The 15,410-nt window shown below is 33.9% G+C and overlaps 1 protein-coding gene across 1 annotated transcript in view; it reads right to left on the bottom strand.

Annotated features, from left to right (window-relative positions):
• LOC126880518 (uncharacterized) overlaps positions 1 to 15,410 on the bottom strand; it is a 152,708-nt gene that overhangs the window by 33,973 nt on the left and 103,325 nt on the right. The window contains exon 3 of the mRNA XM_050644416.1: positions 1,300 to 1,470. Coding sequence (XP_050500373.1) covers positions 1,300 to 1,470 — 171 coding nt within the window. The remainder of the gene's footprint in view (positions 1 to 1,299; positions 1,471 to 15,410) is intronic.

Raw genomic sequence — 15,410 nt, 5'->3', positions numbered from 1 at the left:
TTACCCTATTTTAAGTGCACAGCTACTAAGTAATGTTACCTAAGTATACCATAATTGATAAAAAATCGTAATAAATATGTATAATTTCTTATATAACAAAATAAAAAGTTTATAAGGAAAGATGTACGATACTTTTGCCTAATTATTTATTACTAATAAATGCATTATTCACTATTTTAAACCAAGTGGAAAACATAGCTCATGCTTTTTCATTTGACACCTGTGGAATGGTTCTAACGTCATTTTCTTCTGACTTATGTTATTGCAAAAACAAAATGCTCTCTATGATAAACAATTTGAATAAAATTTCTTCTATTTGTCAAATTTAATCAAAGTTAATTTAATAAAAATTTTTTTGTACACCCTGTATAAATAAATATGTTAATGTTTATATTAGTGAATATAGAATTAAATAACCTTTCAAATGAGCTATCGCAAAACCCCTACTCTCATTTAAAAAAATCATCGATTACGTCATCACGCTCAGATGGATGACGTCACTAGTATTATATATATGCCAAAAAGTCCTAATTTGAAAATAAAAATCGACCTGTCTGAGGATTTCTCTTGAAATTTACTCATGCTCGAGATAATGAATTTATGCCAACTCAAACGTCCTTACTTATACTACAGTGTCGCGCCCGCTTGATTAGCAATTAAAAAACAAAGGGATTTCCGATATTGTATTGCAAAAACTCTTTAGGATTTCATCAATCAATGTTTAAAGAATATCTACCTACCTTGGCCACTTTGAAATTTTTAGATAAATGTCCGATTTAGGGTTAAAAATGGCCGATTTTTCAAAATTTTCAATCGCTTATATAACAAAAACTATTAACTTAAGAGAAGAATCACTAAAGACCTTTTCTATTTGGAATAATTCAAAAAACCTAAGAAAAGTTTGATCGATGCAAAAAAAATAATTTTAGGAAAAACCCCTAATCTTTCCCCTCGCCTGGCAAGGTCTTATGCTCTTCAGAATCGCCTGTCATTGTACACATTTCTTCTAAATGACTTACTCAAACACATACTTAAATTTAAACCTTACAGGAGAAAGTTTATTTTACCCCTAAACTATGCACTTTTCGATTCACCTGGTAGATACACGTGCACAGCTGATGCCTGCCAGGTCATGGTTATTAGCCTTGGTGTGCTATGAATTATCACTAGACAAATTTCTAGCCTTACAGGACGACCGTTAGTCGGAGGGTTCACTAGCTCTTAGACTATAACATAATACTAACACCTGTCAATTTTACAACCAATGATTATTTAAACAGATAGTAAAATGAAACTTACCGGTTTCATCGGACATACAAACTGTTTGTCAAAACAACCTAGAAACTCACTCCAACTCTGATCTTTCATTCCAAGGTACTTGCAGATATTCTCTATTTTCTGGTCCTTCAACATATACTCACAACTGTCAGGGTTGCCGGATGTGTCACATTTTAAAAACGAAAATGTCATCTACAACAAAAATAGTTTAGTAACGAGCATTTTATTTGAAGGATGTGGTGAATCCCAAAATGTGTATTGGAGGAAATGACTTTAGCAAGAAAGTTAAAAACCATTTTTCTACAAGATGATGATTCTAGGAAAAGTTTGCTGTCAATATTTTGTGGGGTATTTTTATGAGTTTATTTTTCTTAAAAAATTTTGCCCAAAATGCAGTTTTATTTGATAAATTTTATTTTGTCTTTGGTATTGCCTCTTCATGAATGTTCTGGGTAGCTACTGAAACAGAAGTAACTAGGGGCCAAATCTGGTGAATATGCTAGATTCTGTAACAATTTGAGCTTAAGTTTATGGTTTTGAATAATTTTCTAAATGCTTATTATAGACATTTCATTGAAATGCACGTTAGCCTAATAAAATAAAAAAAGTCAAAATGTAAATTCGTACAGGTTAAAACAAATTTTATATCAAAGTTTAGATGGATACAAAAGATATTTTCAAGAAAGTATCCAAATCATAAAAGGGGATCATTGTTTAAATAATTAAAAAGGGGTCATTTTTGCAAAAAAATTACTTTTTTAACTGCTGAGGTCATTCAGTTACTAATGAAGGTCTATAGGATTTTTTTCTGTAAAGTTGAAGGGTAATTCTTTCACATAAGACTTACTAAATTAAATTTGACCCCCTATTTATTTAAATAATTGTATATAAATCTTTAAAAACAAATTTGCAAAAAAATATTTTTAGCGTTTTAGATAAGCACTATAAAATATCTTGTTTTACAGACTAAGTTGCACTATCTTATCAGTATTAAGCAAAAAAAAATTTTTCCAAAAATATTTAATATTTTTTGAGATATTGAATTTGCTTATTAAATGTTAGTATATTTTAAATTTCAAAAACGCGGTTGTTGCCAAAGAAATGTACACCTGCTTAAGATGTCATTATTTTTATTTTTATGTATATTTTCGATAAATGTATTGATAAATACAAAATGCAATTAAACTAAAATGGCATTATTTTTATTTTTATGTATATTTTCGATAAATGTATTGATAAATACAAAATGCAACAAAACTAAAATGGCATTTGAAAATTATTCAAATTTGTTTATAATTTTTTTTTTAATAACGTCGCGGAGATTAAGTATTTTGAAATGTCGTTTCGATAATTGGGTTCATGGGAATTTTTTACTAATTAACAAAATTTTTTTGTCGTTTTTTCTTCTTCTTTTTTTTCTTGGAGTTACATTACTACGGGCCCTTTTAGGGTTAAATTTTATTAAGAATGTCGAATCTCTGAGTTGTAGATTCTAGACTTAAAAATATTAAGATTTAACTAAAATCTCTTAAATAAAATGTGGCTACTTACTGAGTTACAGGGTGTTTTATTTAAAAACTTAAAAATTATTGTTTCCAAGTACTTTAAAACTATTTGACGTATCCTTATCATACTTGGCAGAAAGTATGGCTATTATACACCCTACTAAATTGTGATTAATAAACGTTTCTAGCTAGTGCCAGAGGCGTACGGCAGGGGATAGTGAATGATTGACCCTTCCAAATTTCTACGCCACTGAGTGAATTACTATTTTAGCGAAATTTTTCGATTCTTCAATACTGTATATGTAAATAACTTTTTTGGTATAGATAAAGTCATCAGTTTGAGAGATATTGGAAGTTTAAAATAAATGAATGAATGAATCAAAATAACTATGCCGTTTCATTTTTAACGTCCAATATCTCGGAAACTAATGACTTAAGCGTTACCAGTAAAGAGTATATTATTTACATAGAAAGTATTGGAGAATCAAAAAATTTCGCTAAAATAGTAATTCCCTCAGTGGCGTAGAGTTTGGGAAGGGTCAACCATTAACTATCCCCTGTCGTACGCCTCTGGTAGTAGCTAGAAACTTTTATTTATCACAGATTAGTAGACTGTATAGTACACAAACTTTCTGCCAAGTATGATAAGGATACGTCAAATAGTTTGAAAGTAATTGGTAAAAATAATTTTTAAATTTTTAAATAAAACACCCTGTAACTCAGTAAGTAGCCACATTTTATTTAAGTGATTTTAGACGAATCTTAATATTTTTATGTCTAGAATCTACAACTTATAGATTCGATATTCTTAATGAAAATTGACCCTAAAAGGGCCCGTAATAATATAACTCCAAGAAAAAAAAATGAAGAGGAAAAAAAGACAAAAAATTTGTTAATTAGTGAAACATTCCCAGGAACCCAATTATCGAAACGGCATTTCAAAATATTTAATCCCCGCGACGTTACTAAAAAAACAAATTATAAACAAATTTGAATAATTTTCAAATGCCATTTTAGGGGGGAGTTTAACTGAATTTTGAATTTATTAATACATTTATCAAAAATATACATAAAAATAAAAATAGTGACATCTTAAGCAGGTGTACATTTCTTTGGCAACAACCGCGTTTTTGCAATTTAAAATATAGTAACATTTAATAAACAAATTCAATATCTCAAAAAATATTAAATATTTTTTGACCGATTTTTTTTGCTTAATACTGATAAGATAGTGCAACTTAGTCTGTAAAATAAGATATTTTATAGTTCTTATCTAAAACGCTAAAAATATTTTATTTGCAAATTTGTTTTTAAAGATTTATATACAATTATTTAAATAAATAGGGGGTCAAATTTAATTTAGTAAGTCTTATGTGAAAGAATTACCCTTCAACTTTGCAGAAAAAATCCTATAGACCTTCATTAGTAATTGAATGACCTCAGCAGTTAAAAAAGTAATTTTTTTGCAAAAATGACCACTTTTTAATTATTTAAACAATGATCCCCTTGTATGATTTGGATACTTTCTTGAAAATTTCTTTTGTACCCACCTAAACTTTGATACAAAATTTGTTTCAACCTGTACGAATTTACATTTTGATTTACATGTAGTGTAATTTTATTTTACTAGACTACGTTGCTAATAAGAATAGTGTGCTAATGAAACACACTTTTTTCTTTTGTAAATCGTGTGACGGGTAGTTATTTTAAGAAGACAGACTCAGTAAAGCACAGGTTAAAACAAAATAAATATATTCAATATACCTAATTATGTACAGGTCAAAAATAAAAATAAAATACAATTCTCTTTATCTTGCTGCGAACTCCTCCCCTGGGTAGTAGGGTGGTTCGAAAAAAACTTTTTTTCTTATTTCAAATCGCTATAGTGCGCAAAAGTTGCCATTGGTATAGACTTGAAAAAACCACTAATTATTATTTTTTTATTAATTTGTCTTCCGGTCGCGCAATGCCATCGAAGTTAGCAAAAATTGTGAAAAACCTTAATTTTTCATATTTTTTTTAAACAGGCCAGATAGTTTTAATTGCGTTCCTATACCATGAATTAACTACTAAAAGTATGTAAAATCAATATAAATGCACTTATTATACATTTGTTTCATATCTTCCGGTCGCGCAACATAAGACAAAATGAGTAAAATTATTAGTTTTTGCAAAATTTCAAAGTTTGACTCTTTAGTACAATTTAATAATACGACTTTTAGAGATGCTATAGTTTAATTCAATTACAATAATATGTTTAAAATCCAAGCATATAAGATACATTTTGATATTGAAGTGGAATTCGGTCGCGCAGCTTCGTCAAAAACAGCAGACTACTGAGAGGCGAGGCGAAAGTGTTGAATGCCATCGAAGCTCGCGCAGCCACAAATAGAGATACATGTGGGAAGACCTCTACAATGGAGCATTTCTCTTCTCCATTACAACGAACTGCCATTCTGCCACCTTTTCCAACACTTAGATGGAAATTCAACAGGCACTATAGGATATCCGAACCGATTGGAAAGGCCCTACCTGATTGTGAAAGGCTACCAGTTGTTGTTGATTTTAATCGTTGGCATCTCTGAGCGATGCAATAATGTGGTTCTAATATAGCCGTCTCTGGAACTGTGTCCACACACTTTACTTGAAGCTTCGGTCACTAGCTTAACGCATCTTTCAACTGCCTGTGTATGGCATGGCAAAGTAAATATATATCTATACTTATAACAAGCTTAAAGTCATTGCTCACATACTGTTTTATCTCTTCATTAGTCAATGTTCTTAGCAGTAGAGGGGAGTCAGTGTACTGGTGTTCCATTTGATAATTTCGTAATACTATTTAGATTCAAAGTTTAAGTTTGGTGGTTTAAAGATTCTGATAGAGTCACTTTCAGATATTGCTTGATTTTCCTTCATGATACGCCTAAAGCCCAGCTCTCGGACATGGTTTCTGTCATTAGTTATCATAGCCAAAAGTAAATTTTCGGGATGGGCAAAGTAAGCATTCCGTTCTAAAACGGGATCAACAACTTGAAGCAGCTCTTCTGGTAAGTACCTTGAATATTCAATGATTTTGTAATCATGTCTAGGCCCATCTGTGAATTTGTGGTTTATTTTTGTGGCAAACCACAGAGGCATATTATAACATTTGAGAATGAATGTGACAATCTCTCTCAGATTTTCAGAAGGGTTGGACACACTGATGTAGAAACGCAAAACTCGGTTTGCAGTAGTAAGCCATCTTGAATGTGACGTTGGGCTAGGATCACGTACCCACTACAAAGTCTTCTGAACAATGTCCTGACTTGATGACTTCTGATATTTCAAGCAAGTACAATTATTGGTGCTTGCTAAGAATACGCTTGTCAACTTTTGGAATTTCACAATCAATAGGATTAAAATCAATAAGTGGTAGTCTTTCACAATCAGGTAGGACCTTTCCAATTGGTCCAGAATATCCTATTGGGTTTGTTGTATTTTCATCTAAGTGTTGGAAAAGGTGGTGGAATGGCAGTTCGTTGTAATGGAGAAGAAAAATACTCCATTGTAGAGGTATTCCCACATGTATTTTTACTTGTGGCTGCGCGCGCTTCGCTGGCATTCGTCACTTTCGCCTCGCCTCTCGGTAGTCTGCTGTTTTTGACGAAGCTGCGCGACCGAATAACAATTGAATATCAAAATTTATCTTATATGCTTGGATTTTAAATATATTATTGTAATTGAATTAAACTAGACCATCTCTAAAAGTCGTATGATTAAATTGTACCAAACAGTCAAACTTCGAAATTTTGCAAAAATAACTAATTTTACTTATTTTGTATTATGTTGCGCGACCGGAAGATATGAAACAAATGTATAATAAGTGCATTTATATTGATTTTTTATACTTTTAGTAGTTAATTCATGCTATAGGAACGCAATTAAAACCATTTGGCCTGTCAAAAAAATATAAGAAAAATTAAGGTTTTTCACAATTTTTGCTAACTTTGATGGCATTGCGCGACCGGAAGACAAATTAGTAAAAAAATAATAATTAGTGCTTTTTTCAAGTCTATACCAATGGCAACTTTTCCGCACTATAGCGATCTGAAATAAGAAAAAAAGTGTTTTTCGAACCACCCTACTGGGTAGACGTCTAAAAAAGAAAAGCAAAATTAATAACAAACCGAAATATCCTTACACCTCACTGCAGTGTAAGTTGCAAAACAGTCACGGGATTAAAATATATAAATTTATCGGGAGCTTGTTCACTTCACTTGCTACCGTTTAATTATGAGCCTGCGAATTACTTCAAAACGGTACTCCTCGCTGCTCAAGTCGGCCTGCCTCAGTTTGCGAGATAACGTCAGTACGGTGGCTCGCTACTCAGGTCGACCTGCCTCGCTTACTTCGCTTGGCTAGTAGTGGAGCCCAGAGCTGTCACTTCAAGACTGGAGAATCTTCGTTCGCTGGCCTTCTTAATGGCTTGATTACACGTAACGAGTATAGTGGCGAGACAGCAAACTGTTACTAGGCCGAGACAGTGGTGAGGGCGAGAGATGGTTTGTACGTATTTGGCAATTTTTTAATTTGGAGGCGAGTCAGTTCAGTTTTGATTTACAAAAACAAGGAGTAGTGTACTTATACGTAAAGATAACTAATACGTAAGCAAGGAGTAGTGTACTTATATGTAAAGCTAACATTAAAAACATATCAAACGGCTTATATAAGTAGTGATGGATATATTATGAGAAGGAGATAAGCGTCTTTGGATTATAGACAATGGATTTTAAGAATACCAAATCTCGCTGCTCCTGATTTCTTTGATTCATTGATTTTTTTTATATCTTGTCTATTTGTCGAATTTAAATTTTTTATTTTATTTGACTTCTTGAGTTTTAAAACCAACAATATTTATTTATTCTACAATCGATACATATGCTGCATCACGTTTTTGTCTATTTTTTGTATTCCAAACAAAGATTTGAAATTTCATAAGACGGGTGTGACTTATTTATACAATTGAACTAAACTTTATTGTCCTATCTGATTTCCATTTGTTAGCTATTTTTGAGAATCACAAATCACATTGACTAACACAAGTTGTCTCAATGCACAGTTACACAGCGAGTGTTGTTTACACATATCGAGTGGATTGGCGAGTATACGATTGAAGGGTGGGAGGTCGAAGACTCGGCCTAGTAAATAGAACAAGATCCGAGTGACTGTCTCGCCATATGACTGGGTCGAGTGCTCGGCCAAGTACTCGTTAATATGTTTATACCAAACGAGCACTCGGCCGAGAACACGGTCTCGCTACAATACTCGTTAGGTGTAATCAAGCCGTAAGTATCTCTCTGCCTGTACTGTTTCGCAGAAGTGGAAATAAGTGGGGTAACTGCATGGTTTGTGGAACTCGTACGGTCCTAGCTGTCGGTGAGTGATCGCGGCGTATCATTACAATCGGATCTTTTATCGGTACAATCGGTACAATAATATTTAAAATTTATTACTTTACCAGTTTGCAAGTAACTTAGAAATAAAATTTCTTTCGCATCCCGAATAACTGATGATATCACATTCTTGGCCGATTTCTGGACACGAACGGAGTCGAGGAACTAATTTTACACTACTCTTCAGCCTCTTGTTTAGATTCAGGATCATGGTGGTACACTCAAGTCTCATCCATAGTGATGAATCAATGCACAAAATCCACGTTACCTGTCTAAAACGCTCTAAATCTTACTGAGAAATTCGCATGCGACTGTATTTTTCTTCAACTGGTATCATGAACAACGCACCTATCTATTGTACTAATGCAAGGCTAAGAGATTTTATACACTTTTGACATTAGCTCATGAATTTCCTTTGTTTTTAAACCGTTTTAAACCAAAATGAAAAATTCAATCACTGCACGAGACATGATTTTTTCCGTTATACGAAATATTTTATATTTAAAATTTATATTGAAACCACGTATTTTTAATATATTCAGTGACATTAGAAGTGTTACACCCAGAAAAAATAATTTCTGGAACTTAATTTTTTGGCAACATGGTACATTTTCATCAAGAATAAAACGATAACACTGGCAAGACTTTTTATTGACATGTAATCAAAAAAGAATTAATATATGTTTGGCGACCCCCTAGCTGAAAACACTCCTGTATACGTCTAGGCATTGACATAATGAGATGATCGATGTCTGCTTGAGGCACCTCGTTCCAAGCAACTTAAATTTCATGGATTAACTGTGTCAGAGTCTGTGGAGGATGGTGCAAAGTGGACAGTCTCCTTCCCATCATATCCCACGCATGTTCGATAGGATTTAAATCCAGTGAAAGGGGTAGCCACGGCAAAAAATTAACGCCAGCTTCTTGGAGAAAGTCCATAGTTCGACGAGCAGTTGGTCTTCTTTGTGTTCCTCTACCTTCGTTTGTCCACACACGACACACTCGCATAACTGTTATTGCCGTACAATTAACACGACGGCCAATTTCGTGATACGACAAACCCATATCTCTACAGGCAATAATTCTACCCCAGTCAAAATCGCTAAAATGGTGGTAATCTTGGTGTCTTCGAACTCAAGTTATATTCTTGCACTAAATACAATTAGACTGGAATAATAACTAAAAATTTCTGTACCAACCGGTCTTCATAAATGGGTCTTTTCACACAAAATTTAAAGATAAAACTTTATTTTTACAAAAAATATAAGGTAAAACATTGATATTGTTATCATAGCATGCTTTAAATATAGTCATTTTGCTGCCAAAAAATTAAGTTCAAGAAATGATTCCTTCTGGGTGTAACGCGCGTTGTCTTCCTGAAAAAGGGCGTTTCGATGGCCGTCTACAAAAGACAGTAAAGTGGTTTGTAAGATATCATCCACTTAACGCGCATCTGTCATACTGCCTCGAATAAACAAAAGTGGTGATCTGCTACCATAGGCAATACCCCCCAAACCATTACTCCAACTGTCCTGTGTAGATGCCTCTTAACAGCAAACCCAATATCTCGTCGCTTTCCACGGCGGCGTCTTATCATTAGGGAGCGGATTTATATGCAATCAATTTTGATGAAATATGCGCATATATATGCAGTAAAAAATTACGAAATATGCGCAAGATATGCACAAAAATTCAAAAAATGCGCATTTCGAGAAACCACAAGTTTTCTGTTCTATTCTATTCTAACGGGTTCTTTTATAGGGGGGGGCAATCGTATGTTATCTTTGAAATAAAAACATTATTTTTTGCATATGCAATTTATTCACAGTGAGAAGACACACAGTGTGGATTCAGGAAGTGCAGAATCACGCAAGACCTATAATATTCATAATAAGACATGTGAGTGTGAAGGTAATCAATAAGAATTGAGAGATACATACATGCTTCATCGATATGGAAAAGGCGTTTGACAGAATCCGAAGAAAGGACGTATGGAAGAAACTAAAAGACGGGGCAGTCGACAGGCACAACATGGAAGTAATAAAGGATATATACAAAAATAATGCAAATACAGTAACAACCAATAACGACGAATCCAGAAAATTTACTACAAGTCAATGCGTCAAATTATAGGGATGCGTGTTGAGTCCACTGCTATTCTCAGTGATACTGGGATTCCTGTTCTGAAGAGTACAGACAAAATACAAAACGAAACAATCAGACAAAAACCTAAAACTAGAACCAATCAATAAAAAAATAGTAGATGGACAACTTAGATGGTTGGGGCACGTGGGTAGAATGTCGAACGTGAGACTAACAAAACGAGTGTTCGAAACGAGAGTGAAGGGGAAAAACAAAAGTTTCCTGGAAGACCAAGAGTTATGTGGGTAGATGAAATCAGGAAAGAAGTCAAGAAGAAAGGATTGACATTGAAACTGCAAGAAACCTAACACAAGATCGGAAAACATGTAGACTGTAATGCCAAATTCAAATCCACCAGCCTTACACCTAAAGGTAGAAAGGCTTAGGGCTAAGTAAGTAAGTAAGTAAACTTTAATGAGGAAGCAGCCAAATATTAGCCATTTATTAAAGAAAAATAGGAAGAAATCAATGTTAGAACTCACCATTTTACTACATGCTTTGCAGAATGAGTTTCCATTGCTGTAATGAAGCTCGGGATAGGTTCTGATCCAGGAATAAACCAGGCAAGATTCTTTCGGCATATTGAAATATTTTCAAACAGAAGTATTAAACAAAAACTAAACATTCCCACTGACCGACTAAAGGTAACTAATTTTACTGATTTACGGGATAAGATCTAAAACATGAACATTTCAATTTCCATTAGAAAATCGTAAAACTATGGTTAAAGGTGTAAATTCTCTTAACAATAGGGTATTTAAAAGAATCACCAGAATTATAGGTACCTACTAAATATAATGAAAGTAAATAAAATTAGGATTTCCCGGTAAACCATCCTTTTCATCATTTTAACATCCTACAAATAATTTTATAACGGCGCGGCGTACTAAGTACTTTGTGTAAAGATCGGGTATTTTCTAGGAAAAAATGAAAAGGCAGTGAATGAGCCGTCTCTCTTCAAGTAGTTCTCGAATTAATACATAGATACGACAGCCTGTACGTACGGGGAAATATTTTGTGTCGAATTAAAAAATTTTTAATTTTTTTTGGACTTAAATGTTTTTAAATAGGCACGCAATATGCATGTTTTTTCAAAAATATGCAAAATTTAGTAAAGTTCTCAAATATGCGAAATATGCATGCAATATGCATTTAGCATAAAATCCGCTTCCTACTTATCATCTTACGACCATCATGCATACCTAAACAAAATCGCGATTCATTGCTGAATGCTGCATTATGCCATTCTGCCACCAATGCTGCCGTTCTCTGCACCAATTCCAACGTTGATGACAGTGGTCCGCAGTCAATGGAAGCACTCGTCGTAGGAGGAATGAAAACAGTCCAAAGGCTCGAATGCTACGGTATAGGTTACGTATAGTAACAAGTCTACCTTCTACTCCAAACCATTGGTTAGCAATTGGACGCGTAGTAGCAAAACGGTCTCGCAGAGCCAGGAGTCTAAAGCGCCCATCTTGACGCCCTGTGGTACACCTCAGTTGACCAGTTGGTCTTCTTTGTGTTCCTCTACCTTCGTTTGTCCACACACGACAAACTCGCATAACTGTCATTGCCGTACAATTAATACGACGGCCAATTTCGTGATACGACTAACCCATATATAGGCAATAATTCTACCCCTGTCAAAATCGCTAAAATGGTGGTAATTTTGGTGTCTTTGAACTCAAGTCATATTCTTGCACTGAATACAATTAGACTGCAATAATAACTAAAAATTTCAGTATCAACCGGTCTTCATAAATGGGTGTTTTCACACAAAAAATTAAAGCTAAAAGTATATTTTTCCAAAAAATATAAGATAAAACATTGATATTGTTATCATAGCATACTTTAAATATAGTCATTGTGCTGCCAAAAAATTAAGTTCAAGAAATGATTCTTTCTGGGTGTAACACTTCTAATGTAACTGATTATATTTTATTATCTTAATATGCATCAAAGAATCTTCAACGATTAAAATAATCTAAAATCCGCCATTAAATCCACCATATATCTATCTCTATTAATGAGCACGTATTTGTCAACTCGATTTTCCATTTAAGTTAATCTAATTGTTCAGTTTTGAATTGCATTATGTCGTATAATGTAAATCACTTTAACTTCACTTCCCTTCCATTGACACATTTAGATGACATTGTGTCGCTTAATTTTAGATCGGTCCGATGAATATTTCGTATGAAATCGTTTACATAATCAGCTTGATTACTTATTATGTCGAGTGACTGTACAATAGATAGTGAAATTTGTAATGACGGGAGTTCATTATTGAGTATCATCTATAAATGGGGGATTTAAAGGATTTAAGATTTTTTTGAAAAAATATTTACCAAATTTGGTGACAGTAGATTTGTTAACAGTGTGATGGAATGTTGGATTATTCTGAAAACATAATAGACAAATACCAGTGTGAATCTCGCAAAGAAAAATCAACTATCCATCAAATGTTCCTTCTAAAGCAAACTTTGGAAAAACATATTAGTATGGAATTGACACTCGCCATTTTTCCGTGCATTTTAGATGTATCTGTGATAGTGCCGACAGAAATGCAGTATGTAAAGCCATGATAGAATTCAATATCCAAATATACTTACTGAAGTTGGTGATTAAAGCGACCCTTTCAACAGTTGAGTGTAAGAGTGCAGAACGGAGTATCAACAATTTTCCAGACAGATAGGACTTCAACAGGAAGATAGCCTATCATACCTTCTATGTAACTAGATAGCTGTTAGAGAATTAGCAGTAACAGCAAGAGGGAACATTATTAATAGTAGTGTAGAAGTCTTAGCTTTTTGAAACCACATAAAGTTAATAAAAAGATTAATTTTGTATGGGTTAAAGCACATATCGGTCTTGAACATAATGAGCATGTTGATATGCTGGCGAAAAGTGTAAAAATCGTTTGCCTAATAAACGTCAGGGTTTCCTGGATAGATAGAGTTACGAACAACGAAGTACTGAGAAGAATAGGTAAAGAGAAGGAAGTTGAACTTACAATTAAAGAAAGAAAACTACAGTATCTCGGACATGTGATGCGGGGCGAGAAGTATGGCATCCTGCTACTCATAATGCAAGGAAAAATGGATGGCAGAAGAAGCATCGGAAGAAGACGAATTTCATGGCTGAAAAACCTGAGAGAATGGTTTAGGTGCAGCTCAAAACAATTATTTAGAGCTACTCCCTCAAAATTTAAAATAGCTATGATGATTGCCAACCTTCGTAGCGGATATGGCACCTGAAGAAAAAGAATAAAGTTCCTGTAAGTTTTTGTGATGCAGTCTCTTATATTAAAATGAAAGACCTCACAAATTGGAATATATGTTAGTCACATCATCATACTTACACCAACCCTTCTAGGTACTGTAGCATACAAAAGAAAATACCAAATAGAACGTAGTTCCAGCCATATAATTACTCAAGAAAATACATCACAACTATAACACGTCTTCGTTTTGGTCACGCCTGTTATCCCACACACCTGCATAAAATTCGTGTTCTCGAAAATGATCGATGTCCAAAAAAGATGATTAAGATCATATTTTTTTTTGAATGCCAAAAATATAAGAATGAAACAGATCGATTTATTCAGCAGCTACATAGACTTAAGATACCAGCTCCGTTAAATATCCTTAGTATCTTAGCTAATGGACAAGAGAGTATGTATAATGCATTGGTGATGTTTCTGTCAAGTACCAAAATAGTTTTGTAGTGTCAAGTATTAAAAGTATATGTGTGTACGTGTATTACATGTGTATGTATGAATATGTATGTATATAGAGAAAATGTGGTGAGCAACTTGGACAGTCCATAGCAAGGCAGCTTTCGAATTGAGTAGGGAGCCGCGAAAGATAAAAACAAAGAAGAAACTTGCTATGGAACTTTGAGGACCTCACCGTCTTTTTTATTATTATTCTTGTAGGATTATAGTTATATTATTGTTATTGTTTTTATATTTTTGTAGATCCTTTTTAAACACACGTATGATGTTGAAAGGAAGCTACAGTTAGCTTACCTTAGCTTAGTAGGAACCATCTTTTTATTTCAGTACTTATATTAGGTCTCAACAGCTACTGAACTAATTTTTCTTCGTTATTGATATTTTATGGACTTACGGTCCTTTATATATTTATTAACCAGATGAAAGATGACTTACCAGAGTTGGCAGTACGAAATTGGAAAACCAAGGTGAAGGATAGGTAGGAATGGAAGCTGATCCTAGATCAAGCCAAGACTCATTATGTCTGGTTGGGAGTTACGTCCAAATAGTTACTAAATAATTTCCTCCAAATTGGTTCAAAATGTTTTACTTTTTACTTGTAGACGAAAATTCTTAAAACGGTGAATTTGGCCTTAAATTGTCAAAAATTTAAAAAGTCCAACGAAGCAACTTCACAAAACATAGAGGTTTGGGTTATCGAGGTTCAGAGCCGGATTTAAGCCAGTGGGGGCCCCTGGGCAGAATTGGTGTGTGTCTTTTACCATTAAAAAATGTTGTTATAACTATGGTACACAGCCAACTACAGGGTTTTCCTTTTTAGAAATTAAAAAAATATATTCATCAACTTTTATAAATATATTTTTAAATAATTGATGGATTCGACCGTTACTTGATGGAAGTTCATTTTATCTCACAATAAAACACTGAAAACTTTTGTTTTCACAACTATGTGGCTACAGCTGTTTCGGCAGAGTGCCTTTCTCAAGTGATATAATTTAAAATGTGTTTGCCTTTTTAAGTCTCTAACTGAAGAGGTTGAGGAGTGGGGAGCCGGTCTAGGACGTTTCATCGCCGCGCGCCGTTTCGATGGCGCCAGTTCGATGCCGATGCCGGCCGATTCATCGCCAGTCAATTAATCGCTATCTGATATATTTCCGAATTTTCGACAGTTACAATTATTAGTTATTTTTAGTATTAATTAGGAATTCTAGGAAATGCGAGATACGACGAAGATGAAAAGGACTGGCGATGAACCGGCGACATCGAAACGGCCGGCGATGAACCGGCAGCATCGAAACGTCCCATTCCGTGGGGAGC

The sequence above is a fragment of the Diabrotica virgifera genome, chromosome 2, assembly GCF_917563875.1.
Source record: "Diabrotica virgifera virgifera chromosome 2, PGI_DIABVI_V3a".
Lineage (NCBI taxonomy): Eukaryota > Metazoa > Arthropoda > Insecta > Coleoptera > Chrysomelidae > Diabrotica > Diabrotica virgifera.
This window is presented reverse-complemented; position numbering and strand designations above follow the sequence as displayed.